The sequence below is a fragment of the Anopheles arabiensis genome, chromosome 2 (genome assembly GCF_016920715.1).
Source record: "Anopheles arabiensis isolate DONGOLA chromosome 2, AaraD3, whole genome shotgun sequence".
Taxonomy (NCBI): Eukaryota; Metazoa; Arthropoda; class Insecta; order Diptera; family Culicidae; genus Anopheles; species Anopheles arabiensis.
In genome coordinates, this window is record NC_053517.1 from 111,376,420 (window position 1) to 111,402,177 (window position 25,758).

Here is a 25,758-nt window from a genome sequence, read left to right on the forward strand (position 1 = left end):
CTTTGCGAAATGTTCTTTGTATCCTTGACCTACGGTGAAAGTAAATCACCCTTTACTACGTGCCAAAATTTTGTCGCATATGAATATGACTTAGTAAAGGTAAGTGTGTGTTAATGTGATATTTAGTTGATACATTTTTCACAATTTTCTGTAACATTTTCGTTAGTCGAGGATGGGCAAAGGTAAAGGTCAGTTGAATAATATCTCAAATTCAGATTTTAAATGACCAGATTTTGAAGAAAACACCCATGAACATCTTGCAGAACATTGCTCCAGAACGAATGGTGCAGTTCATTGGACTGAGGATATCGATAAGACCGCGGTAGAGGATCGCATTCTCCAACCGATCGCTGTCCCAAACTTTTACAACACCGTTCATCGATAGTGAGAGTGAGGATGCATTTGTGAGGAAGTGTGTGAGAGAAGAGAGAGAGAGAGAGAGAGAGAGAGAGAGAGAAAGAGAGAGAGAGAGAATTGTGTCGTTTCATAGTTACTCCTTGCAGTGAATGCTCTTGCAGTACTGTGGCGCTCCACACACACGCGCATTGATTATGTTGCGCGTTTGTACCGGTCAATATCGCAGCATCCGCGAGCAAACTCTCAATCTGTGTGTGACTCTCTGTGAGCCACCCATTACCACCACCCCGTGAAACATAAAAAAAACCATCCACATGTACTCTGTGTTGTCATTCCCCTACTCCTTGACAGAGCACACACGACACACACCGGCGGACGGCGGCGCGCTCGGTCGTGTTGCTTTCGGCCCGAAAACCCGACCGAAACGACTGCCGCCGCAGCCGCCGCCGCCGATGATGATGATGATGACGACGGGTTGACCGGGGACCGATTTTGGGCAGGCAAGATCATTACGATGCACGCGCTGGCCCAGGTCGCACGCACATTGTGTTCAACGCACCGCTTGTCGTGAAGCAGCAAAACCGTTACGACGATCGTTCAAAGTGTAACGCAGCCCCGGTAGGAGGAGGGAGGGTTGTTCAAACCCAGGAGACAGAGAGACAGAGCAGAACGACGAGCGTCTGTTGTGTTTGTTTGTGTGTCTGAATTTCGGACGATTTATCACGGTGAGTGTCACACGAGACACACACGAAGCGGGAAAGAAAATAAGAGCCAAAATAGTGTTGTGTGAAAAGTGTTGTGAGCGGGACACGCGCTCGTTAACAAGCCCGGTTAAAACCACGACGGTTGGGTGTGTCGTGTGCCTGTGTGTGTTAGTTTGACCCGTACAAAGTTCGTGAGTGTGTTGTGATTCACGCGTGCTGCATTTTTCTAACCTCGATTTGGTTTAAATCAAACGCCGAGGAGAAGACACGACCGCCACCCGGGCGCAGAGAAGCTACAACACACAACCTCCCCGCGGGTGTCGGTTTGTCGGTGGGTTTTGCTTTCGTTGCGTCGCTGCTGGCTGGTGGCCCCACACGACCAGCAACCCTCGGTCGTTCGGTTCGGTTGATTTTGGATGTTATGTGATCGATGAAATTCGCGCGATCGCAGCCTCCAAACGGTCGTCTTTGTCGCCGTCGTCGCCGTCTCTAGTGCGCCAGCAGTAAGCGCCCAGCCGCGGCCGAAAAAGGAAAGAAGGAATCGGCGAAACAGCCACGAATAAAACGAGCCCATTGCTGCTGCCTGGTGGTGGTGCGGTATTGCCGCCGCCCGGTGGTCCAAAAATTGCAGTCCCGTGTGCGCCGCCGCCACCCGGCATTATTAACTTTTGTGGCGGCTACCGTGTGCGGTGTGTGTGTGTGTGTGTGGTGCAAGTGGAGTGGAACATTTGCCCCCTTCATTTGCCTTTTGCCCCGTCGCGTGTGTTTTGGTGCGCTGCCGGAGTGAAACACACATTGCAAGTGCGTGAGAGAGTGAGATTGAGCCTGCCGAAATCAAACAGTGGCCAAAAGGGTTGCCAATCACGCCGAGTTTCGCGATAGTGGGTCGTGGCGTTTTTCGGTGGCCGCTTACCCCAAACCGAACGCGATCGCAACTGAAGATCCGCTTCGCGGATGAATTGGGTGTTCCGGGATATCATCGCTTCGCGGACGAGAGGAGCTTTTCCGTCTTATCCGTTTCGCTGTGTGTGTGCGTGTGATAATAAGGATTGCGTAACCTCTGCTGGCTGCTGACCCGATCGTGCGCGAAGGAAGGTGCGAAGTCGAGTGGTTGACCCGGCCGATGATAACGAAACGGGAAACGACCGCAAATAAGAAAGTGCCGAAAAACGGCCGCACCCTTGCAATACGAGGCAGCTGATCGGATAAGGGGAGGAATTTTAGCGCACACACAACACCGGTTCAGATAAAAGAACCCTTGGCAGTGGGAACTGTACCTTTTTGCAGCTGTTTTGCAGCTGAAGATCAATCACAACCAAGGGGGAAAAAGAACACAGCTTAGACGCAAGCAGGCATGATGATGCTGTTCAAGCGCCTTCGTTGCATCATCTGCGTTGCGACGGTCCTTTTCGTAGGGCTGACGCCCGTGGTAGCAGCAGCAGGCAGCGCCGAAGAAGATGGGCGAAACACAAACAAAGTTGTTAACGCGACCGATGCGCAACCGTTGGCCAGTTGCAACGCAACTTCCGACACGGGAACCACTGGCTGTCCCTTGGCCGTGGGAGCTGCCAGTGGTGTGACACAGCCATTGAGGGGCAAATTAAATAATGGGACGTGCGTGAGTGCGTACTGCGGGTCGGACGAGAGCAGCAGCAGCAGCGTGGAAGAGATGGATGACGATGTGATTAACGCCACCAGTGTCGGCAAGGGCGGCCACTCCCAGCAGCATCGATCACATCTGCTACCTTCGACGTTGCTGGGCGCGGACGAGGACGACGCTGCGCTCATGTACGGTGGCAAGAAGGTGGTGCTGAAGGCGGAAGTGCTCAAGCACACTTCCGTTCTGTACGGGCTGATCTCGATCGCGGAGCGGGACGAGTTGTCGGAGCGATGCTTTCGGGAGCTGCAGCGCGTCTACCATGGCATCCAGCAGAAGGAGATTTGGGCGATGAAAGGTAAGTTTGGGCTCTGTCCCTCTGGCATCGGTCCTCGTGACTAAATCAGCGTCATGTTTTGAAATCAGGGACACGTCCGTTCTCCACTACTCCCCTCGAAGCGTTCGAAATTTCCAAATAATATCATTTTTAAGCAAATCAGTGGAGACATATGTTTACCACCGCTTCTCGTGACCGAAGGTTAGCGCTCCAAGCGGTCTAAGGGATCTAATTCGTTTGAATTCTTTTCTACGCATCACGCACGCATCGGATCGGGACACACTCTTTTGCGACAGACAACACGTGTGCGGCGATCACATTGCGTGTTGTGATGGTGGTGTGTGTTTTTGGACCCTTTTCATGTCCACACTCACTAGAATTAGCCACTCTTGAAAAACAACAATCCCGTTTGGCCGCCCCGACCGGGAATGGAACGATTGTGTTTTATATTCCCTTAAACAGGCGGCACGGCGGCACCAGCATGGTCAGTGCTTTGTGGTGTGGTGCGTACTCCGCAGCGCCCCCGGTTGCGCAGCAGCAGCAAGCAAACACGATCGCCTTTATTACTCAACGTACTTTTACTCTCAATTCGTGCCACCAACGCCGTCATCGCCATCATTGCCATCATCGCCATCATCATCAATGGCAACGAGATGCTGTCGACGTCATCGTTGTAGTGGCCCAGTATGGGGTGATTTTAGCACCGCCAAAAAGGGGGAGCCAACCAACCCGGTTTTTCTGTGCGTCCGATCCGGATTCCCCCATTTAAAGCAAGCTTCTTCCCCGAAAACGATCGACGGGAGGACAGGGGCGATCGGTGGAAAGAGTGATTGAGAGCATTTCGCGCATGCCGCCGGCTCGCGCGCGCACAACAACAGATTCGCGCGTGCGCGCGCGCGCTCGCGGTTGGGCCCGTCCGAGTGCGTGTGATCATTTGGTTTTGGTTTGTTGTGACTCTTTCTCTCTGTTTTTGGGGGCGAGCACAAGGCGTGTTTGTGAGTGTGTCGCCCCGTGGGTTACATTTACGCAGCGGGAAATCCCTTCGCACACAAACGAGCAAGCGGCGCTCAAGGTCAGGAATGCATCAGCGTATTTTGTAAGGCAATAGGGCCTCCTCGCAATCGTCACGTGATGAAAAGCTAATCGATGCCAACCAATCAATATGACGGTTCGTTATTTTGGACAAATTATTGATTTTCTGTATGCGTGCGACGCAAGAGAGGCGTTTACAGCGCCAACCAACAACACCTGACTGACCGTGAGAGGCTGGAGAATGATTTTCCATTCGTATTCTGACCACTTTATCAACGGTTAATGAATCAACGGTTTATTTCGGTTGTGAAATCAGCCCATCGATCATATTGCCAAGGGGGTGAGAGGAGGGCCACGTGTAAGGGAACCAATTTCCATCTTCGAAGGACGATAGGCGACGAACGGCTCTAAATGGAAATTAATTGTAGGGTTTGGTGAATAGGACTGCAGGCAACTCTGCGCGGCAACCCCGCTGCTGCACCATCGTGAGGGTAAAGCGCGCAACACATTTGTCTGACATTTGAAGCATTGTGAGCGAAACGGAATGGAATGAGCGTCTAAGAGTGTTTGCGTTTCGTGTTTCAATTTGCACAACTCAACTTCAACTAAAGCCCTCGTGCCCTCGTGGAAAGCGCAGTGCAGCCACTTTCGCAAGCCTTCCTTCTTGCACGGACCCTCTCCTAGTGGCGTACAAGTGGCCATCGTGTGCCCCTGCGCATGTCCTTCGCTCGTGGGAAGCGATCGTGTATATAAATATGATGTTTTTCTTCTTCTTTCCTTTCATACACAATTGCATCACATTTGACAGTCCAAAAACTCAAGCCGAATGGTGTTGCTGAGGTTGATGGGGGAGGGTTAGGTCGAATCTGTATTTGTTCACTGGCATTACCAGCAAAGAAAAAAACACACAGCGATCGTACAACGATCGATTCGAAAGATGCTATACTCAACCGTCCGTTCAGTGCTGTGATTGCACTCTCTTGCGTTCAGGGTTAAAAACGGGCGAAACAATGTGTGATGCCACTATTTCCCAAACCCATTAGCATACAAACGTAAACGCGGGAGAGAAAAAAACACATAAAGCGCGTGTTGCTGTTGACGCGCCAAAGTGCCGAAAATAAATCGCTATTAAGTTTTATCCTCCCTTTACCCATTGCCGCGCGTTTATGATCGAGCCTGGTGGCCCATCGAAGATCATCGAGCGAGCCGGGAAGGATGTGATTTGCGATTTGATCGTCTTGTGTCTGTTGCTGTGGTACAAACCATGCGCAATCTGGCTCAAGGTTGATAACGCTTCGCATATCGTTGGGTCAATATTTGGTGTGTGTGATCACCAACAGTGCAAAAAAAACACACACACACATAAGCCTCCCTGAGAGATGGGAGAGGTCTGATCCCCCCAACCTTCACTTTTTCAGCGTGTTGACACGATCGTGGTGGTGATCGTGCGGTGTGCTGTATGACACTTTTCTAGCGGTCGTCCTTCCCGCATCCAGCGACAAGTGCTTGTGATCGATCGAAGGCGATCGGTCACCACTTTCTTGTTGCCTGTGGCCAACGAAATATGGATGGTGTGTGGTGTGGTGATGGGGGGGAGTCTCTTTCCGCTAACCTTAACCTTTTCGGCGTGGTTAACGCCAAACGCTCAAACGCAAATACTTTCATGCGTGGGGTTTTACCACAACAATGTGAGCATGATGCACGATGAGGCAATGAGTCAGTTGACTATTTGGAGTAAACGTTGTACTGCTGGCAGAGGGCAACTGTGTGTGCCATCTGAACTGCGGTTCCCTTAAGAAAAACGAGTAGCAAGAACACTCAAAACACTCGAAACGGGTTCGATTTATCTCCCGCGGGGTATTATGCAATCGTGGCCTGGACCACCGAAACGACGCAGCAGTATCTGCAGCCGTGGGGGATACCGTACCAAGCGCCAGCCTATATTAGTATGCAGACAGTATCGGTATCGAACTGGAAACTAGCCTGTCCCGGTCCGGTGGGGCGGGCGCGATGATCGTTGCCGGACGACCATAATTTATGTAATCAACTTGAACTTCTGCGGCTGCCTTGTCACTTCGAGGCCGCCGCACAGGCGGAAAGGGCTTTTGGGATGCCCGAAGAAGAAGAAGATGGATGAGTCCCTGTTTTGATCTGGTGCTCGCTCTGAAGCCGTTGTCCGATAACAAGACGATGACCGATTCACGTGTCGTTGCGAGCGTGTGTGCAAGGGTCGTTTTTTCGCTGTCGTTTGACACTCGGGATGTGTACGAAAATAGGTTACACTCGTCACTACCACCCCGTTGCGGCGTGTACGTGTGTGTGATGTGGTTTATTTTTGGCTCTTTATGCTGCTTAATCCAACAAACGATCGTCGAGGTCGTCGGAATCACAGCGCTCTCTCTCTCTGCGTGTGGGAGTTGACAAGGGTTCATGTCAACCCGGAACAGCCATGACAGGTGGGAATGAAAGAGAAAAACTGGCCACATATTGCCTTCTCCTCTTTCAAACTGTTTTTCATTTCCTCGGAACGTTTGGTATCGATCGATCGGTTTTGGATCAGATTTAGGGTCGCCACACACGAATAAAACCGTTTGGATGTACGTAATTCACACGTAAAAAACACGATGCAAGAAAGCAGGAAGGTTTCGAAAATGACCGTTGCTAATGCTTTCCAACCATCAAAACACATCAAACAGTCGAGCACAATGGCTTTCATTTTTCACACCTTTGTAATCTTTTCGGGCACGATCGCCCTGCGAGTGGTTGTACCAATAAGCGGCCTCCTCCCGCTGGTGCTCCCCTTCATACCTTCCAGATGGACCAATTACGATCTCTAGTCGTGTATGGTTTTATTATCACCCTTATCTCGACACCCTTACGGCAGCGATGAGCCGAGTGATCGAAAGTGGATGCTTCTTCGTATATATGGCTATGCGGCTGAGATTGAGAAGAAAATTATGCACTTTAGGGCCCTTTCTTGTGCGGTGGGATTGAATAGCCCTTCGCCGATTGCACACTGCACAGGCAACGGCACAGGGGCATAGGCCCCACAGATTCGTTCCCCTCGTTATTAAAGATGATTGATCGCTTCGATCAGTAGCCAACGAAACACACAAAAAAAAATAAACAACGTGTGTTGCAATCATCCGTGTTCGGGCTGAGTGTTTGAAAAGGTGTTACAAAGGCATACAATAGACGAATCACATCGCCATCTCCGACACAGGACACATGCGAAGAGTGATGTGTTAATTAAGCCTCAATGCTTCATAGGTCAATCGCGTATGACTGTGCAAATTCGGCTCTCCTTTTCTCGTTATTATTATCGCATCAAATCGATCGCACAATCACGCTAGCGAATTGGTAAGAATTTTGCAAATGGGTTGTCCAAATCAACACAAAAAAACTGCTCCCCGCCCGCCGTCAAAACGAACAGGGTCATCAATTCAACACAGAATGATTTACATACTGGAGGCATTGAAAAGAACAAAAAAAAAAATACAAGTATTGCGCAAGGTTTTCTGCATTTTGATGGGTGTTTTTTTGTGATCATGACAATTGTCCGTGTGTGAAAGGATGCAAACAGTTCATGGGAGCGAAGTGCAACGGCGACCATTTTTGGGGGGCGCTACGTGTGAAAGGTTACTCATCGATGATCATGTCACCCCTTCTGTCGGAAGAAACAGATTGCACTTTCAAGGTTACCTGTGTGTGTGTGTGTCTGTGCTTCAAGGCGGATAAAGAACAATCGCCAGTTGTGTAGATATGTCTCTCGCTGCCTGTACAAATCCCTCGGGGCGAAATCGTTTAATATACCCTTTTCCTTGTTGTTGTGAATGTTTGCTCGAAAACGCCGCGCTCGTAAACGTAGCTGAAGAATATTTAATACGGAAGAGCGCATGCTGCTGCCAATCATAAACAATCTTAACTTTATGATCGCCGTTTTCTTGTGTGTTTTGCGGCGGAAACGATACGGTGGTGTGTTCTAATGCGCCCGACCAGCAACAACAAGATGAAGCTGATTATGAAGGTAACCATGTTGGTATAAAATAATCAAACGTTGATTGAAAAAAACCCACCACCCATCTACTAAGAAGCGCATGTTAAAGCACAGGAGGGGGGGGGGGGTGTTTCACATGAGTCCTCATAAAGCATCTTTGGGGCCAACGATCGAATCGAACACAAAGACTCATCGTCATCTTTGTCCGGTTTTACCCATCTAGTCAGGGTTGCTAACCCATCGACTAACCTTCAGCTAAATATCGTAGGGCCCCACCATCCCTCCCTCGTCGTCGTACCTTACGACCCAGTAGGGCCGTAATAGAAATAACGGATTTTCTTCACGACACAGCTCTGAAATCCGAGCAACCTTTGGAATCCAGTGTTGCCTGTTTCGGGCAGTCGACTGCATAATAGAATCATTCCGGCCAAGGGGAGGAAAGGTGGAAACCATCCGAGAACCCTTTTTAGATAAGAAAATAGAAAGTGACCGAAACGAGTTCGTTCTTCGGGTACCGGCGGACCCCGCGCACCACCACCGCAAACTTGAACTCGCCACACGAGCGCACGGTTTCCCGCCTGCGCGCACGTTGAAGTCGTCCGTATGCGCGCCAGCCCTTGCGCGCGAACGTGAACGCGCAAGGCAGCAAGCGAAAAGCAAAAGTGTGTACGCGCGACGCGAGTGAGAACGATCAGCAGCGGCGTATCAGTGAAGATGAAGGCATCAAGCTTAAGGCCAAACTTTTGAACGGTTTCATTCATGTCTAGTATTTTGGCAAGGCGTCTGTCTACGTTTGAAAGGGGGGTCTGGGTTCGGGAAACGGGACTATTCGCTGTCATTTCGTGTAGCTGATTGGCTGAAACCGGTTTGGTTTTACTCTTGTTCGTACTCTGGTGAACCAGCGAGGAGATCCGACGAATATTGAGAGGTGTGTGGTGCATTTTCAACGCCGCGCACTGGTTAAGCATTGTCTGTTTGTCCCGATCTTCAGGCGCGATACAAAAGAACGTCCAAACGGTGTGACTTAAATTGGCTTAACAAATGGGAAAACGCGATTTAATGGAACATTAAACATTTGCACGCGGAAGACAATGCAAACAGGCTCTGCCGTGCCGTGCGGTCGCTCGTGCGTGTCTCGGTCGGTCGGTGTTTGGAGCAAAACGAATTGGTTGGGAGGATTTACGGGTTTTCCGTGTTCTGTAACCCGTTCTCAGGTTCAGGTTCTCGTCATCTTGCTGTCAGGCTGTCTTAGGATAGGAAATATGGCAATTTGATCTAATCGGCGCGAACCGGCGCTGAACCAGATCGGCACCTTGTTGGTCGAAAATGGCGAAGGACGTTTTTGCATGCCCTTGGGGCGGCGTTGGCTGTTCTACTGTTCTAGCCTACTTGATCGAAAAAAGGTGATTTCTCGGTGTCAATCACAGCACCAGGCGCCTTTTATCTTTTCCTGTCCCGTCCCGGGCTTTCGTTACGGTAAAGCGGACTTTGCTCAATGTCAACCTCTGTCGAATGGTATCAAGCGTCGTACATCCTGATTAGAATGAGAAGTTCAAAAAGCAACAATTTTTTGGAGGTGCAAAAAATATGATACCGCTGTTGCTGCAGGTAAGCAGGGTGATATACACGATGACCATATACGATCGTTTATGATTGGCTTATGCAAATTGGAGCTATTATTCACCAGCTGGCCAGACACGGGTTTGTGATTATTTTATTTTTCACGGCCCATAAGACATTAATGGCCCCCTTTTCGGCAGTCTCACCGGCGCTCAAGGACGCGTTGTTTAGGAAAACAGCAACTGTAAATTAGAGCCACGGTCGATTTAGTGCGCCCAGAGCGCCGTGTGATAGATCGACTTTTCAAACACTCGTTACAAATGGGAATAAAAACATGCGCCACCAGACTAGGTTCTTTGTTGCTGTGAATTTGAAACAATTAATTGCCATTAATAAATCCATCCCTGAGAAAAAAAAACGGTCCAATGTCCTAGACGTGAATTGTTTTCGTCGATTTCTAGCTGAAGTTGTTTACTACTTTTAACCTTTTATTTTAAATAACCTCTCTTCCGCGCAGTGTTGGACGCATCCGGCAGCCAGGAGCCAGGCTTCATGTGGGGACACAACCATTGGATCGGTTCGGAAAAGGGCTGCGAATCGACACGTACGCCCCTGTCGATCACCCTCTCCGATCGGTACCGGCGCAACATGAAGCGCAATCTCGTTTCGGCCCTGGCGCCGTTCGAGCTGGACTATCGGATCGTGTTCGCCAAGCATCAGTCGGCCTGGCAGGTGGACGTAAAGTTCCAGAGCGAGGTAAGGCGTGTTTCGCGGGAAACCAAACACAAACCAAAGCCCTACGTTCTATCGCCAACCGTAACCTTGTCGATGGGGCCACCCCATCCGGTTTTGTGTATTTTTTTTAAATAAAATTTTCCTCCGTTCGTTTCAGAACATTCTCCACATCGGCGTGTGCATTCCACGCTCGTGCACCAATGACGAGTTGCACAATCTGACCGCACGGTACTTCGACGAGAACCTCGTCCTGGCGCAAGACATCTACGAGTTCAAGCCGAACGTACTGCACGTGAAGAACACCACGCTCGATCGGGCCTTCTGGTCGAAGCCGAGCGTTTTCATCATCGGGTAAGTAGTGTAAAGATCATCGCGCGCGGGCCATTAATCGTGCCCGTCCGCGGTCCGGTGAGAGGCAGCTGTCTGTGCTCCATTGCTGTGCGCTTTGCGGCAAATTGAGCCATCCGCTAGCAGCAGCAGCAGCATGGTCGTTCGATAATCATCGTGCGTGCGCTCTCCGGTACGTGATTGCTTTGCGCTTTTGTCAGCTGCTACTACGATTGCAGCCACGCTTCGGTGTGCGCCGTCCGCGTTTCAATGGCAGGCGTGTGTTAATTGGTTACGCGCTCAACGCGATCAATGGGCCAGTGTTATTCTAGCAAACGAACGGTTCATTCACCCCAGGGGTTAAGGGATTGCTGCTCGCTGTGTTGCAATAGAGACGCGTTAAACACGGGGAGCACCACGGCAAACGAAGAAAGCTTTCAAATCTTCTAACATTTTCATTTCTCCAATCTCCATCTTCCACGTGCATCCAGAGTCTCGCTTGCCTTCACACTGCTGATGATCTACTTGGCGCACAGCAGAGAACAGCGCTTGATGGAGGAAAAGAACAATAATCATATGGACGCTGCTGCAGGCGCCTCTCCAGCAGCCGCCCGGGCGGAGGGCGGCAGCGATCTTGCAGATGCAAGCACCTTCACCGAGCGTGTGATCGATAGTTTCAATCTGCGCAAGAACCTAAACACCATCTTCCGCACGGACAGTGGCCCCCAATCGCTGCCCGTCATTTGTGGCATGAAGTAAGTGGTTTGTCTCTGATCTCACCTGCACGATCGCGTTCAACATTTGCTTGTGTGTTTTCTCTCACCCGCTTCACAGATCGATCTGCTGCTTCCTGATTCTGTGCTTCCACATGCAGTGGTACACGTTCTACACCGTGCACAACCCGTCGGTGATGCTGCACTACGCCGAGCAGATCCGCTTCCAGCTGGTCAGCAATGCGCCCCTGCTGGTGGACGTGTTCTTCGCGATCAGTGGCTTTCTGCTCAGCTACAACTTTATCCGCAACCGGTCCAAAGTGCAAGAGGTCAAGGCGAATACGGTCTGGGAAAATGGCAAGCTGTACGGCAAGATGCTGTTACATCGCTACCTCCGGTAAAGACCTGCTTGCGTATATGTCACGCGTTCACTGACCGTCTGATTTCCACCCCCTTCTCTCTCTCTCTCTGTTCGCTTTTGCAGCCTTTCGCCCATGTACCTGTTCGTGACGGTGCTGGGTGAGCTGACGCACAGCTACATCGTGGAGACGTCCAAGTTTTGGGTTCACGAACGTTCCGATCTCGGCTGTCAGCGGTACTGGTGGCGCAACCTGTTTTACATCCAGAACCTCTACCCGGTGGACGACTTCTGTCTCACCTGGACCTGGTCGCTGGCGTGCGAGATGCAATACTACATGCTCTTCACCGTGCTACTCTTCGTTTACGCCAAGTAAGTGTACGCCGCGAAACGCGTTTGCGTCTGCAGCGCCGTCATGCTAATCTCATCTCGATCATTCTTGATCTTTCCTCTCCAAAAAAAAGGAGTGCCAAGTTCGGCAAGAAGGTGTTTGGTGCGTTTGCGATCGGCACGCTGCTCTTCAACATTGCGCTAACGCTGAACCATCGCTTCATTCCGTCGTACGACGTGCTGTACAACACGGGTGATGCCCTGTACACGGCGCCCTGGTCTCGAGTGTCTCCGTACGTGGTCGGGGTCTACTTTGGATGGCTGATGGCGTCCAGCCGCGACAAGTTCACCATCACACAGGTACGCCCCGCAGGGGGAGGCTTTTCGCCTTGAGCTTCTGACCGTTCGATATCACAACCTTCTTTCTTCTTTCTTCCCTCGTTCAGAACCAATACCGATGGTACTGGCTGTTGGCCTGCTTCTGTGTGATCTTCAGCATGCATTCCACGATCAAGCGCAACTTCCCGTTCCCGATTGCCTCGACCGTCATGGTGGCCGTACGGTGGCTGATCTCATGGGCTGCCTGCTGGGTGATCCTCGCCACCGGATGCGGTTACTCAAGTAGGTGGACGCGGTGGTTCTGCCGTGTTTCATCGCACCAATTCATTAACTCCGCTCACTGCTCATTGCTTCTCATGCGCTCTTTTTCCAGACATTGTAACGCGTGTGCTTTCTTCCAAATTCTTCGTCCACATCAACAAGCTGACGTACGGAATCTACCTTCTCAACCCGCTGATTATCATCGTCACCTTTGGCGTGTCGGACTCCAGTGTCCACGCCGACCCTATACCAGCGGTAAGCTACTTTAACCTCCATCTCTTTCTTCTTTCTTCCACCGTCTAACGCTTTCTAACGGATGAATTATTTGTTTGTTTTTTTCTCTCGTGTGTCTCTTCGGGTTCTGTTTTTCGCCTTCCCATCCGCCCCATCGCCCAGATCGTAATGGCGTTCGGTGTAACGCTGCTTTCCTACTTGGCAGCGATCGTGTTTTCCGCCTGCTTCGAGATACCGTACTGTAGGATCTCGAGCGAGATCTTAAAGCTCAACCGCAAGGTCCCGCCCACCATCCCGCAACCGGCTCCGACGAAAGCGACCGATTCCAACCACCACCACCCACCACCACTGGTCCACCCGGTTTCGATCGAGAGCGAACGAAAGATTCAGTGATGTTCGAGATGCAGGGATGCCAGTGTGTGTCTGTGTGAATGTGTGTAAATGTTGGGCTTTTAACAGTGAATACGCTAAGTGGACCCTTTTCCCAGCTGGCAAGGAGGAGATGGAGACGCTAAGATTGGATGGTGGGGGTAGCATCCCATGGGGGTGCATCGTTTCGGACATGTCTTAATTCTCCCTCTCCCCCCATCTTTCCCATCTTTCTGGCGCACCTCCTCGAGCACGCGGGGGAGAGAGAGCCGTCTCGCGTGGACCTCGGCTCGGTTGGCTCTAATCCAGCCGTGTGTTAGTTTGTAAGACAGTGCAGCATGTGATATCTCGTCTTTATCGGTGATTCTTATCGGTGCAGAGTAGTAAGGAAGGAAGGAAGGAAGGCAGAAAGGAAGGAAGCAGGATCTTGCCGTCTCCAAGAGGTGTGTTTACGGGACCAGATGAGAGAGCTGGTTTTACTAAGCCTACCGTGCGAATAAAGCTATTTATTAATTTAGTCATTAAGGGCCATTGAAGGAAGGTAGGATTTTTCGCAATAAAAGACGCATAAGCCGCATCTCCATCACCGTTTGACCTTCAACTGGTAGGGTGCAACGACTGAGCCACTTCATGATGACACTACACACACGCGTCCTATTTCGTCCCCATTCGTCACACTGGCAGCAGCAGCAAATTCAGTGCAGTAGGGTACTACGTTGGTCGCATAAACCCGCCCGAGGGGTTTGGGCGCCGGTGGCTTCGCTTCTTTCTCGCTGGATAAATAAGTAAAACGCGACCCCACTGGATCAAGGTCGAGCAGGCCGCTCGACGTGCAGATCGTGCGATGCCCTGTAGCGACGCGAGGCGCGCTCTGCATCCCGCTACCGAGTGGCCGCCTCGTAATCTCTTCGCTTGTATAATGTGTGCCGACGCGAGATAGCGAGTGCGCGGTGGACCAGAGAAGCGCGAAAGGAAAAGGAGAAAGCGAGAGTGTGTGTAGATGTAATCGCGCAAAAGCCGCCACGGTAGAGTGATTTTCTTTTTCTGCTTGTCTTGTCTGGTCTTGCCTTTCTGCCACAACTGCTGTGCCTTTCTGCCTGGTGTCGACGGTGTGGCGTCACGATGGCTGGAGCCTGGAAGCACGAGTGACATCCTCGCTCCCCTTCCGACGCCGCCACGCTTGCCAGTGTGATAACTGGCTATCCACCGTGGTGCGTGGTCACTCTCGCTCTCTTTCTCGCTCTCTCTCTTCGCTCCAATGATCCTCGACCAACCGACCGACTGATCTACTAGCATCGTAGATCCTAGCCAACGCTAAGGCTCTCCTTTTTGCCGGTCAAATCATCGGACTTGATGGACTTCAACGCCGCGGCGGTTGGCAGGAAAGCGGCAAGAAGAAATGCACAGATGGGATCAGGTCTAACTGGTTTTTCGTTGGCCATTGGGAGCTTTTTTTTGGGAGGAGGGCGATACTACCATTGTTGGTCAATACTACGATCGTCTGGGTGTGTGTGTGTGAGAAGAGATTTTGGATCGTGTCTCTCAATGGATCTGAGTAGCGGGGTGGTGGTCCTGGATGTCCGAAAAATAGCTGGAGGGTTGAGTTTCGCAGGGTCGCCTTAGCAGGGGGGGGGGGACTCATGGCTAGGAGTGCGCCACTCCGTTTGGGCTCTCTGTTCGGGTTCGTCTTCTATTTGATGAAAACCCAAAAATGCAAACGCAAATACCAAAACAGCGATTGCGCACACGACCTACGACAGTATGTGTGCGTGTGTGTGTGAATCAGCGTGTGACACAGGCCAACCCAGGCTCCGGCCCAGGCCTGTTGTTTGCGGCGTCGTCAGTGTGCGCAAAATGTGTGCCAAAAAATTGGGTAACAACACTCGTGACGGTCTCATTTGCCTGCGCGAAGGAACTCGATGGCTCGCGAACTCGACTGGTCGGCGTCACAATTGTGCCAATCGGTGTGTGTGTGTGTGTGTGGCAAACCGCACCGCAAGAGAGGAAAACAAAAGAAGGAAAAACCGGCTCCGAAACCGAAAATTGTGCAGCAATTTGGCAAACTTTGCACATTGCGCGAAACGCATTAGAACACACACGCGCACACAGACAGGGAAAGGAAGGAGGTAACATTGAGACCGGGGAGGAGTAAATGGGATGGGAAAACTGTCGGTCTGAACACTGATGCACTGCAATTACTGCAACAATACTTCAAAACCCCGAACAGAGCTAAACGAAGCAACCCATGCCATGGCGACGGTGGCGACGCAGTTGCTGCTACTCCGCGACAAATTGTAAAGACGCAGCAGACACTTCACAGCCTACTCTACAGACGGCGGACAACAGCTGTGTGCTGTACGGCGGTGTGTTATAACGATCGACTGTCCTTCTTCAGTTGAGCCAGGGAAGCATTTAGGCCATCATCATCATCGTCGACGTCTCCGTTGGTCGTTGGGAGATTTACTTTGGCGTGCTTTCTATTTGATCATTTCGTTAGTTAGTAAACCGGCGATCGACAGCGTGTTCCCATCAGCTGAGCTTATGGTGCGTCACACAGAAGCAAGCGTACATCTCCTTGCCCCTTCTTGCAAGCAGTTCAGAGACACGGAGGGTAAAACGGAAACCGTTCCGGTGGATCGGATCTGCCCCCCAGATCGGTTTGTTTACACTAAGCTCGCGCGCGCGTATTGGGGTCGTCGTCGTCCGTTTTTCTGGTCAACAAGAGCGGGCTGTGTGTGTGTGTTGCATAAGGGTTTAACCGCAACTATTGTTTCTTTTTCCCCCGCTTACGGATGCAACGCTCACACACACACACACACCCCGGCCTAAGCGCACACGAAGACATCCTCCTCCACCGCCATCTCGCTTAGATGCGCGCTGCGCGCTAGCCCACGTGGAAAAGGTCGTGCGCGCCATCGTTTGCGTAGTTGCGCGGCCGCATTTCATCACATGCATGCTGTGCGGTTTTTAAGGGCTAAGTGGATACGTTTATGATGATGTTTCAGGAGGTGGGGTTTTGTAGCCAAAAAAAATTAAACACCAGTGTTCGCAAAAAAAGAAGAGAAAACAACGAGAAAGAAACAACACAACACGATAACACAAACGCCTGAAGGTGGTGGTGGTGGTGGTGGTGGTATCCCCGGATGGTGTAACTAGAATTGGGTAACTCGAAACTAACCCAGCCACGAAGGGGTCAACAGTCGGGTGCGAATGGAGACAAACTTTTTAGCAACCATTTCGTAATCGAAACAAAACCCCGCGTGTGTACCGTTTGTCCAAGCGTGCTGCAGCAAGCGGCTTAGTTTGGAGAGGGAGAATGTGGGGGCCAGGTGTTAATTAGATGTGCCACAACGTGCCTTCACGTCACAAAAACTGCTTTGGCCCAATTTCGGGTGCGTTCTAGGGTGTTGAGAACATCACGAAATCGTCCTCTTTTTTTCGCACAAAGTCCAATCAACAAGTTCAGTTGACTGTTGGCACCGCATTCACTCCAGCGCCCTATGGCATGGCAAAGTGTCTTGAGATGGTTGCGCTGTTACACGAAACCGACTGCCAAGGTTACTCCCAAAGCCACCCTCAAAGCCCACGCATTTGGTAGTGGACGGTGACGACGGGTCGGACGCCATCATCAATGGCATCCAACGGACGGTGGGGCAGCTTTTCATCTCTTGACCATCTTAATGTGCACCTCCAATAATGTGCCCGTGGTGGTCTGGCCAGGTACAAGAAGGTTGATAAATGTGCAATCACCTTCTCACGTGCAGCAGCAGCACACCTTTCGACGGATGCATTGCGTAGCACTGCACCGCTGCAGATTGCAACCTGTGCTGCCTGTGCCTGCCGAGTCTCTGCCCCTTCTCTCGGTGGAGAAGAAATTACCTCGGTGCCATTGAACGCTGGGAAGGGCATCCTATCTCTCGCTCCCTTGTGTGTGTGTGTGTGTGGTTTCAGGGCCAAATCATAATCACTCCCAGATGAAGGATGGGTTTAGCGCGCCCCACTAGTAGTGCTGGTAGGAGGTGCTGAAGGGTTGGGGCATTATGCTCTTAATGATATAGCGTAACAGGGCTCCCCTTTTTCAATGGCTATCCCGGAAGCTGCTTCGATAAAAAGGGCCCACCACTGAAGGCCAACATCTTCAATTCCTGAATTGGTAAGCTAGGTGGCCCAGTTCCATCCGGGGGGTTTCCAAGATCAGGAAGATCCTTGAATGGGTTGTGTGCTTCCGCTTTCTGTGTATTGTGCAACGAGCGCGAAAGTGAACGCATCATCAATCAGGGAACTGCTGCCAGCAATTTGCAGCAACACCACGGCTAGGTTCCTGTAGGTCAGGTATGGGTATATCCGATCGATCGACAGTGATCATTCCGTACCCAACAAAAGCATACAAAAATGTACGTAACCTCGAACTAGCACGCTTTATTGTCAGTGGGACACCTTCCATCCATCCCCCACTCTGCTCCCGATGACACAATTTTATTCATCCGGTGTGTGTGTGTGTGTGGGACAATCGAAGCTAACCTAAAACCCCAAAACAACCGATGAGGTATTACGCAAGGGGGGGGGGGGGAACGCTTGCCAGCCGCTATAAAATCTGCAAGCCTTCCCGACCTTCGTGGCGCGCTGGTGGGTTCCTTTCACCCGCGGGCTGATTGGAGGACGCCAGGGTGCAGGGTGCAGGATATGCAACTTGGACGGCAAGGGGAAGGAGACGGGTGTGTGTGTTGCAATTGGCCTTGAGGTGTATTTGCTGCTCGGAACCGGCAACAGGATCGTGACTATTCTAACCGGCCTTTGTAGTAGCGCCAAAAGTAGAGGGCATTTCTGGCGGGGGGGAATGTAGCGGGAAAACCATTTGGGCGGGTAGTTGCTGCACGGGTCCGGTTTTTTTGAGAGAGCCATTTTTTGTAATATAAATAAATATCAACCTTGAAAAATCAAATATTAAAAGTAGCGAAAAAGAAGAATCCAACGAACACGGTGGGGTAGGGAAGGAACCACAAGATCGAGGGGAGAGGGGAACTCTCCGCGCTGTTCCAAGCTGTCTCTGGCGTCAGCAGCAAACTGATGATCGTGCAAAATATTGATACGATTAGCATAACACACACATTAGGCTGGAAGTTGTTTGATAGACAGATGGGAAGGGGTATATGGTTAAATAAACTAGGTTTCGTATTGTTTCAGTTAAACGAACCTGTTTGGCTGTGTGTGCAAATTCATAAAATGCATCTTGAATCATCTAGAAGAAAAACAAACGCTGTTAGACAGTGGTCACAAGGTCGCCGAAGCCGATAACGGTTTATTTTTAAAACATTAATCACATGCACAACTCGCGACGATCAGTGGAGTCACCCTGTACCGATGGGGAGATCGCGCGCGGTCTCCGATTACTTTGATTCGCTCATCGATGGTGAGAGAATCGCTCTCTTTCTCACGCGCTCTTTCTCTCTCGCTACCTGGCTCACGCGCACTTGCTGTGATGGTGTGTGTAAAGGTGTTTGATCTAAGTGCAGTGGTCGGCAAGGCGAGTCGTTGGTTTGATGAACGTTTTATGTTGGTCCATCGTTTAGCTTGATGTTTCGTATCATATTAGAAGGTTTGAGCTTATTTTGTTAAAGAATTCATTTAATTAAATACTAATAGAGTACACAACACACTGACACCTCCCAATCGCTTTAAAATGTTCATTTTACGGATGATTCTTCCGCACAACATTGCCTTTAGATTGGCGTTAGATTGGCAACCACTGCCGATTCACCGGGACTGGCCGACACACATCGCACACGGATCGGTCGGTCCCGTTGGGTTTCGCTTCGGCCAGCCAATTCACGCAGCAGCGCGTCTATTGTGCATTCCATCGGATCGCTCCATCGGTATTTGTAGTTTTTGTGTGTGTCTGTGCAGAGGACGGACGCGCACTCGCGTTTCCACCGTCATCGTGGTTGGGATTCACGCAAGGAATGTTGTGTGAATTGTCGCTGGCAGCTTTGGACGACGTGGAGCGTACCACAAAGTTTTGGAACACACCAATGTAAAGAAGTTGTGGACGCGCCTCGGAAGGTGTCTTTGCGCGAAGGTGTGTACCTGAGCGCGTGTGTGTGTATGTGTGTGGGTGCGCATCGTGAAGTGATTGGTGGCATCTACGCATCGACGGCCCAGTTCCGGAGAAGGGGCGCGGAACCCCGTTACAGCTGATCACGCCGAAAACGCTGTCTGGGCAAACGACTCGTCCAACGAAGATCGTCCCACAATCGATGTGTACCAACAATTGCAACAACCCACTCGTTAAGCATACAACCTAATTGGTAAGTAACTGTGTTGTGGCTGCCAATCACCTCCGTCGTTACCGTCGCTGCCCTCGAAAGCTCATTAGAAATGCATTAAAATGTGACGACTGTGAGACACATCGCCTGTTGCGCATCCGTCGATCGACTTGCGCACAGCACAACACATACGCAACCCAGTGCCAGTGCTGTGCGTACACATAAATCACAGCCTTCTTCGTTTGTGAAAATTCACCCTCACTTTGTGCTTTTCCGCGCATACGTTTCAGTTTGTTTGTGTGTGTGTTTGTGTAAGGGGAGGTTGAATGTATGGGGTGCCGTCTTGTCCCTTTTTCTTTGGCCATTGTACCAACATGACTGAGTGTGTGTGTGTGTATGTGGTGGAACAGTGGAGTGTAAAAAGTGACTCAAGCAACAACAGCAACAACAACAAACCGATCACCGAGAAAAAGAAAATGAGTGAGAAGGCCCCGATTGCCAGCGAAAGCGTGTGCCAAGTGCGCGCTGCTGGCCAAGTGATGCGTATTGTGTATTTTGCGGAACAACATGCACACACACACATACACCTATTCACACTGTTGGTAGGAGTGGTAGGGGGATTGTTATCGAGTGTTATGGACAGGACCGATTTCACGATCGTGTTCAGGAAGTGGGTGGTGAATACGGGAAGTGTAGAGGACAGCAACGAGCGATCAAGTGACGAACCACCACCACCACCGACCACCGACTGGCAGTGTTTGCAAATAGTCACAATTTCTTCACTTTTTCACTTTTTGTAGATCGAAATTCACATCCAAACCACCTCCCCCACCCCCCCCCCCCCACCCCATCCCGTAGACAAGCAGTGCAAACAGGATGAAGCCAAGGCGCGTTGGTATGGCAAGGGGCTACGAGGAAATGGACGGAGCGAACGTTCCTCGTCCACCCGGCTCGACGGTATCGGTTGGTGGAGCTGCCAACGGTGCTGACTCCTTATCGGGAGGGGCTAGCTCACCCCAATCACCGGTGTCTCCTCCCGTCGGTTCGATGTTGGCTGGAGCGGCACCGGAATTCGAGCTCGCCTCCGTCAGTGTGGTGCCGGATGATACGTACACCGTGACACAAGCTGTCAATGCGCTCGGTTTCGGATGGTTCCAGGTGAAGTTGTCCCTCTGCGTGGGGCTCTGCTGGATGGCCGATTCGATGGAGATGACCATACTGAGCGTGCTCGGTCCGGCACTGCACTGTGACTGGGGTATCTCGCGGTACCAGCAAGCGTTGGTCACGACGGTTGTGTTCTTGGGCATGATGCTTAGTTCCACCTTCTGGGGTCATCTCAGCGATCGATACGGTCGCAAACCGGTAAGTAATCTAAGGCAACTTTGTTCCAACACACATTCCACGCATCTTACCTTTCTTTTGTGTCCCTTTTGCGCAGGCCTTAACGCTGTGTGGAGTACTTCTGTTCCTGTACGGATTGTTGAGCTCCGTCGCACCGAGCTTCGGTTGGTTGCTGTTGCTACGTGGACTGGTCGGATTCGCCATCGGATGTGTGCCCCAATCGTAATAAGCCTTCGTGATGGTTGCTACGGGAGACAGAGCAGAGCAGATATACTAACAGGATCTTGTGTCCTTTTCCGTTTCAGTGTCACACTGTACGCCGAATTTCTGCCGACGAAACAGCGGGCCAAATGTGTCGTACTGTTGGATGTAAGACACTCACCGTTCCCTGGTCATTTCTGAATTGTGGACTTAACCATTTCTGAAACCTTTTGTTTGTGATTTGCAGTGTTTCTGGGCGCTGGGAGCATGCTTCGAGGTAGCGCTTGCACTGGCCGTGACGCCGACACTTGGATGGCGATGGTTGCTTGGATTGTCTGCCGCACCGTTGTTTATCTTTGCCATCATCACACCGGTATTGAGATTCATTGCTCTCTATGCCTCTTTTCCCCCCATTAACTCTGTTTGCTTGCTTGCTTGCAGTGGCTTCCGGAATCGGCACGCTACCACGTTACCAGCGGCCAGAACGACAAAGCACTGAACACACTCGAGCAGATCGCGAAGGACAACCGGAGACCGATGCTGCTTGGCCGGCTGGTGGTGGAAGGACCGAGTGGATCGCGCGGAAGCTTGAAGGCACTGCTCGGCAGCTCGCTAAGGCGCACCACGCTGCTGCTGTGGTTCATCTGGATGTCCTGCGCGTTCTGCTACTACGGGCTGGTGCTGATGTCGACCGAGCTGTTTGGCGGGAAGAACAAAACCATCGTTGATGGTGCGCTGACGGACGACGGAATCACGATCGACTGTCAGCCGCTGGCAACGACGGACTATATGGATCTGCTGTGGACGACGCTGGCCGAGTTTCCGGGCATTTTTGCGACGATTTACGTGATTGAAAAGTTTGGCCGCAAGAAAACGATGGCACTGCAGTTCCTTTTCTATGCCGGATGCGTCCTCATGATCACCGTCACTGAAGTGTAAGCTAGAGAACGAGCGTTGGTTTGCTTCAAAGCGTATTAATTGCTTTTCATTCTCATTTCAGACGCGTATTCTTAACAATAATCCTCTTTATGGCGCGCGGAGTCATTGCCGGACTGTTCCAAGCGGCGTACGTCTATACGCCAGAGGTCTACCCGACCGCGCTGCGATCGGTCGGTGTTGGTGGGTGTTCGGCACTCGCACGCCTCGGTGCTATGGCCACGCCGTACATTGCGCAGGTCCTGTTTCAATCGTCGATCTGGAGTGCGGTGACCGTCTACGGCATCTTTGCAGCGTGTGCCAGCGTGGCCTGTATGCTGTTGCCGTACGAAACGCGCGGTGCTGATTTGGCGCACTAAACGAGAGATTCACGCGCCCTTCTTAACGGGCGTCATGTCTTGTTGCTCTTTCTCATACTCATACCTATCAACAGATATACCTCCAAAACGCAAACACGGTGCACAAGCCACGTGTAGTGGAACTATCCGCGCGATTCCACGGAACTGTTCTGTGTTGTTTCCTTGTTTGTGTGTGTGTGTGTGCGTGTGCTAAGACTAGCTAAGAGAGAAGGAGAGAAAAGAGGGTTAATGTTTTGCTCTGCTATACGTTGTATATAACTTCTCGCCTTATAATCGTCCAGTCGTTTTGTAATGAATAGTTATTTATGCATCTATTTATTTACCAATCAAATTATACAATAACAAGCTTAAACACCGGTTGCGTCTTTCGTTTATAACGATATTTGTGTGTGTGTGATTATGGTACAGCAAGGTCCGGTAGGCAGCAAGGTCGGCAGTTAGGCGGCGGCACTGAGTGCTTCATGTTGCTTCACGAATTTCACCAACCGTACGATGGAGGACGGTGTAATGCCTTGAATTCGGCTGGCAGCAGCGATCTGCGATTAGACAAAGCAAACGAAAGAATTAGTCTTAGATCAGGTTTTACGAACGGTTCTCTCGTTTACCGTCTGAGGTTGAATTTTGACTAACTTTTCCTGCTCTTCGAACGATAGATTGAGGGATTTCCTTAAAAGAAAAAACGTACCAATTAGTTCTACTCCCCCAAACACACACATTTTCCCCATTGATCCTTACGAAAGGTAATCGATAGCGTCCGGTATCCTTAAACTTTCGTTCCGCAACACTTCCTCGACCTCGCGCGACTGATCCTCGATCGACAGGCTGTACAGTGCTTCAATCTTGAGCCGCTGGCAAAGCTCGCGGTCATCCCTGATCCACCCGAGAACGGCCGGCTCGACCGCACACACGCGCTCGGTCGTAATTTCATCGTTCGAGATGGCCAACATCTCGAAAGCGCTCTTGTAAACGCTTGCCTTTGCCAGGGGAAGCTGCATGGCCGCGCGCCACTGATTGCTTCCCCTCTTCACATCGCGCAACAGCTCAGACGCGTTCGCCAACCGTTGCCGTATCGAACGCGTCCGCTCGAAGCGCTCCCGGGACACCAGCCCCATCGCGTAGCCCTTCTCCGTGAGGCGCAAGTCGGCATTGTCGGGTCGTAAGCTTAGTCGAAACTCGGCTCTGCTGGTAAACATCCGGTACGGTTCGTTTGTGCCGAGCGTCGTCAAATCGTCCACCAGCACACCGAGATACGCTTCGGTGCGACTCACGGTTAGTGGTGGGCGGGCGAGTGCACTGGCCGCAGCATTAGCGCCGGCCAGAAGCCCCTGTGCGGCGGCCTCTTCGTACCCCGTCGTGCCGTTGATTTGTCCGGCCAGGAACAGTCCCCGGACGCGTTTGGTTTCGAGCGTCGGTAGCAGTTCCCGCGGGTCCACAAAGTCGTACTCGACGCCGTACCCGGGACGCACGACCTCGGCCTGCTCGAGTCCCTCCAGACAGCGGACGAGCTGCACCTGTTCGTCGGCCGGCAGTGTGCAGGACAGACCGTTCGGGTAGATGAGCTCACTGTCGAAGCCTTCCGGTTCCAGCCATATCTGGTGCAGCTTGTGCCCGAAGCGCAGTATCTTGGACTCGATCGACGGACAGTAGCGGGGTCCGGTAAGCTCTTCGGTCACGTGCCGATTGCAGTGCAGATTGCGCAGCACAATGTCGTTCACCTGCGCGGTGGTTTGGGTGAGAAAACAGTCCAGCTGTTGGTGTGCCTCGAGCCAAACGCGATCGTTTAGGAAGGAAAACGGCACCGGAGGATCGTCGCCCGGATGACGGGCCAGCTGCTCGAATCGAATCGAATCACGGTGAATGCGTGGCGGCGTGCCAGTCTTCAATCGACCCAATCGGAAGCCGAGCTCTTCGATGCTTTTGGCCAGCCCGATCGCCGGTTCGTCTCCGATTCTTCCTGCCGGGCGCGTTTCCAGCCCGATGTTGATCTGTCCCCGCAGAAACGTGCCAGTAGTAATCACGAGACTGTCCGCCGTCATCGTGCGTCCATCGGCCAGCTTAACACCGGCCAACCGGGGCTGCTCACTGTCCTCGCTCAGCACAATATCCTCTACCGACGCTTCAACGATCGTCAGATTCGGCGTGCTTTCGAGCGTCTGCTGTACCTCCCGTTTGTACAGTTTGCGGTCGATCTGAGCCCGGGGTCCCCAAACGGCCGGTCCCTTCCGTCGATTCAACACCTTGTACTGGACACCGCTCCGATCGCAGCATCTCGCACACACCCCGTCCAGTGCGTCCACCTCGCGAATAAGGTGACCCTTCCCGATGCCACCGAACGACGGATTGCACGACATTTCCCCGATGGTGGACCGTTTCTGCGTCACCAGCAGGGTGCGGGCACCCATCCGGGCGGCTGCACTGCACGCCTCCGTCCCAGCATGGCCCCCACCGACCACTATGACGTCGAACGAGCCGGAGCTGGCAGTCGAAAGGAAGGCACACCGAAGGCCACCTTGAATCGGGTGCCTACAAACGGAAGGGAAGCCGTTATTGAACGTTGCTAACGGGTGATTGCGTTCGTTGTTGCTTACCTTCGAACGATGTGTGAGGCAAAGGCGTGCCAAAATTTGCCTGGCCGCAACATTTATTCACCGTAATGGATGAATGTGCAACGGAGGAGCAAGTTTTGTAATCGCACCGGTTTTTTCAACATTGCGTGATTTGTTTACAAACACTGACAATGCTGTCCGGTTGTCATTTTATAATGGGTACGTTTATCATGATGGGTCAGTTTCTTCGAACGTTTGGCTCGTGTGTCGTCGCTTAATTCGTGTAGAGAATTTGGTTTTTGTGGACATTTTGCAAATAAAAATTAAACATGACTACGATCTGCAGTGATCGATTACAGTAAAATGTGTTTAAATTATTTGTTTTCGTGAGAAATCCTTAGAATCTATTAAATAGGAGAAAATTATCAACAACAGCGAGCGCAGTGTGATCCAAATCGGGAAAACAACCCTGCAGAACACGTGGAGCGACAAAATCCGCATCCGAAAAGGAGCGAGAAAAGGTGCATTTTGTAACAGGAGAGCATGATCTTGTGGAGGTAACTGGTACCCGATCGCCTGTCTCTCTTATCGCCATTTTATGGCTGATAACACGAAGGATACCCGACCAATAGGAGCTTACCGCGCAATTCGTATCGGTTAGAGGGTGCGAGATAACACGAAGGATACCCGACCAATGGGAGCTTACCGCGCAATCCGTATCGGTTAGTGGGTGCGAGATAACACGAAGGATACCCGACCAATGGGAGCTTACCGCGCGCTTCGTATCAGTTAGTGTGTGCAAGAAAGAGAAAACTATAGCTGCACTGCAGGATCACGATCGTCGCCGGTGCTACCTACTGCG

The 25,758-nt window shown here is 51.4% G+C and overlaps 3 protein-coding genes across 4 annotated transcripts; 2 read left to right on the top strand and 1 right to left on the bottom strand.

Moving 5' to 3' along the window:
* The first annotated feature begins 863 nt into the window (after window positions 1–863).
* Window positions 864–13,820, top strand: LOC120897295 (nose resistant to fluoxetine protein 6-like). The gene is made up of 10 exons (XM_040302056.1): window positions 864–3,016; window positions 10,102–10,340; window positions 10,477–10,670; window positions 11,138–11,401; window positions 11,481–11,756; window positions 11,844–12,089; window positions 12,182–12,407; window positions 12,494–12,668; window positions 12,760–12,902; window positions 13,044–13,820. The coding sequence occupies exons 1-10, from the start codon at window positions 2,416–2,418 to the stop codon at window positions 13,272–13,274; spliced, it is 2,595 nt and encodes an 864-aa protein (XP_040157990.1). The 5' UTR covers window positions 864–2,415; the 3' UTR covers window positions 13,275–13,820.
* A 5,135-nt stretch (window positions 13,821–18,955) lies between these two features.
* On the top strand, window positions 18,956–22,702 carry LOC120895535 (synaptic vesicle 2-related protein). 2 transcript variants are annotated; one of them, XM_040299008.1, is made up of 7 exons: window positions 18,956–19,555; window positions 20,314–20,875; window positions 20,952–21,076; window positions 21,160–21,223; window positions 21,303–21,428; window positions 21,497–21,990; window positions 22,056–22,350. In XM_040299008.1, exons 2-7 carry the CDS (start codon window positions 20,390–20,392, stop codon window positions 22,348–22,350), a joined length of 1,590 nt encoding a protein of 529 aa, XP_040154942.1. In that variant the 5' UTR covers window positions 18,956–19,555; window positions 20,314–20,389. The 2 variants fall into 2 exon arrangements, with proteins under 2 accessions (XP_040154942.1, XP_040154943.1); XM_040299009.1 differs by lacking the exon at window positions 18,956–19,555 and having other exon boundaries at window positions 20,390–20,875; window positions 22,056–22,702.
* Window positions 22,643–25,135, bottom strand: LOC120895534 (protein MTO1 homolog, mitochondrial). The gene is made up of 4 exons (XM_040299007.1): window positions 24,939–25,135; window positions 23,086–24,873; window positions 22,956–23,016; window positions 22,643–22,886 (listed from the first exon to the last, which is right to left on the bottom strand). The coding sequence occupies exons 1-4, from the start codon at window positions 24,989–24,991 to the stop codon at window positions 22,788–22,790; spliced, it is 2,001 nt and encodes a 666-aa protein (XP_040154941.1). The 5' UTR covers window positions 24,992–25,135; the 3' UTR covers window positions 22,643–22,787.
* Window positions 25,136–25,758: the final 623 nt, after the last annotated feature.

What these genes read in the sequence shown, in the direction of transcription:
- LOC120897295 (XM_040302056.1), top strand. Translation starts at nt 2,416, where the DNA reads ATGATGATGCTGTTCAAGCGCCTTCGTTGCATCATCTGCGTTGCGACG. An exon ending in CCGAGCGTTTTCATCATCGG is followed by an intron (nt 10,671 to 11,137) that starts GTAAGTAGTGTA and finishes ACGTGCATCCAG; the next exon opens with AGTCTCGCTTGCCTTCACAC. An exon ending in ACGCCGACCCTATACCAGCG is followed by an intron (nt 12,903 to 13,043) that starts GTAAGCTACTTT and finishes CCCATCGCCCAG; the next exon opens with ATCGTAATGGCGTTCGGTGT.
- LOC120895535 (XM_040299008.1), top strand. Translation starts at nt 20,390, where the DNA reads ATGAAGCCAAGGCGCGTTGGTATGGCAAGGGGCTACGAGGAAATGGAC. An exon ending in TCTTTGCCATCATCACACCG is followed by an intron (nt 21,429 to 21,496) that starts GTATTGAGATTC and finishes GCTTGCTTGCAG; the next exon opens with TGGCTTCCGGAATCGGCACG. An exon ending in ATGATCACCGTCACTGAAGT is followed by an intron (nt 21,991 to 22,055) that starts GTAAGCTAGAGA and finishes TTCTCATTTCAG; the next exon opens with ACGCGTATTCTTAACAATAA.
- LOC120895534 (XM_040299007.1), bottom strand. Translation starts at nt 24,991, where the DNA reads ATGTTGCGGCCAGGCAAATTTTGGCACGCCTTTGCCTCACACATCGTT. An exon ending in GCCTCACACATCGTTCGAAG is followed by an intron (nt 24,874 to 24,938) that starts GTAAGCAACAAC and finishes TTCCGTTTGTAG; the next exon opens with GCACCCGATTCAAGGTGGCC. An exon ending in GACGCTATCGATTACCTTTC is followed by an intron (nt 23,017 to 23,085) that starts GTAAGGATCAAT and finishes TTTTCTTTTAAG; the next exon opens with GAAATCCCTCAATCTATCGT.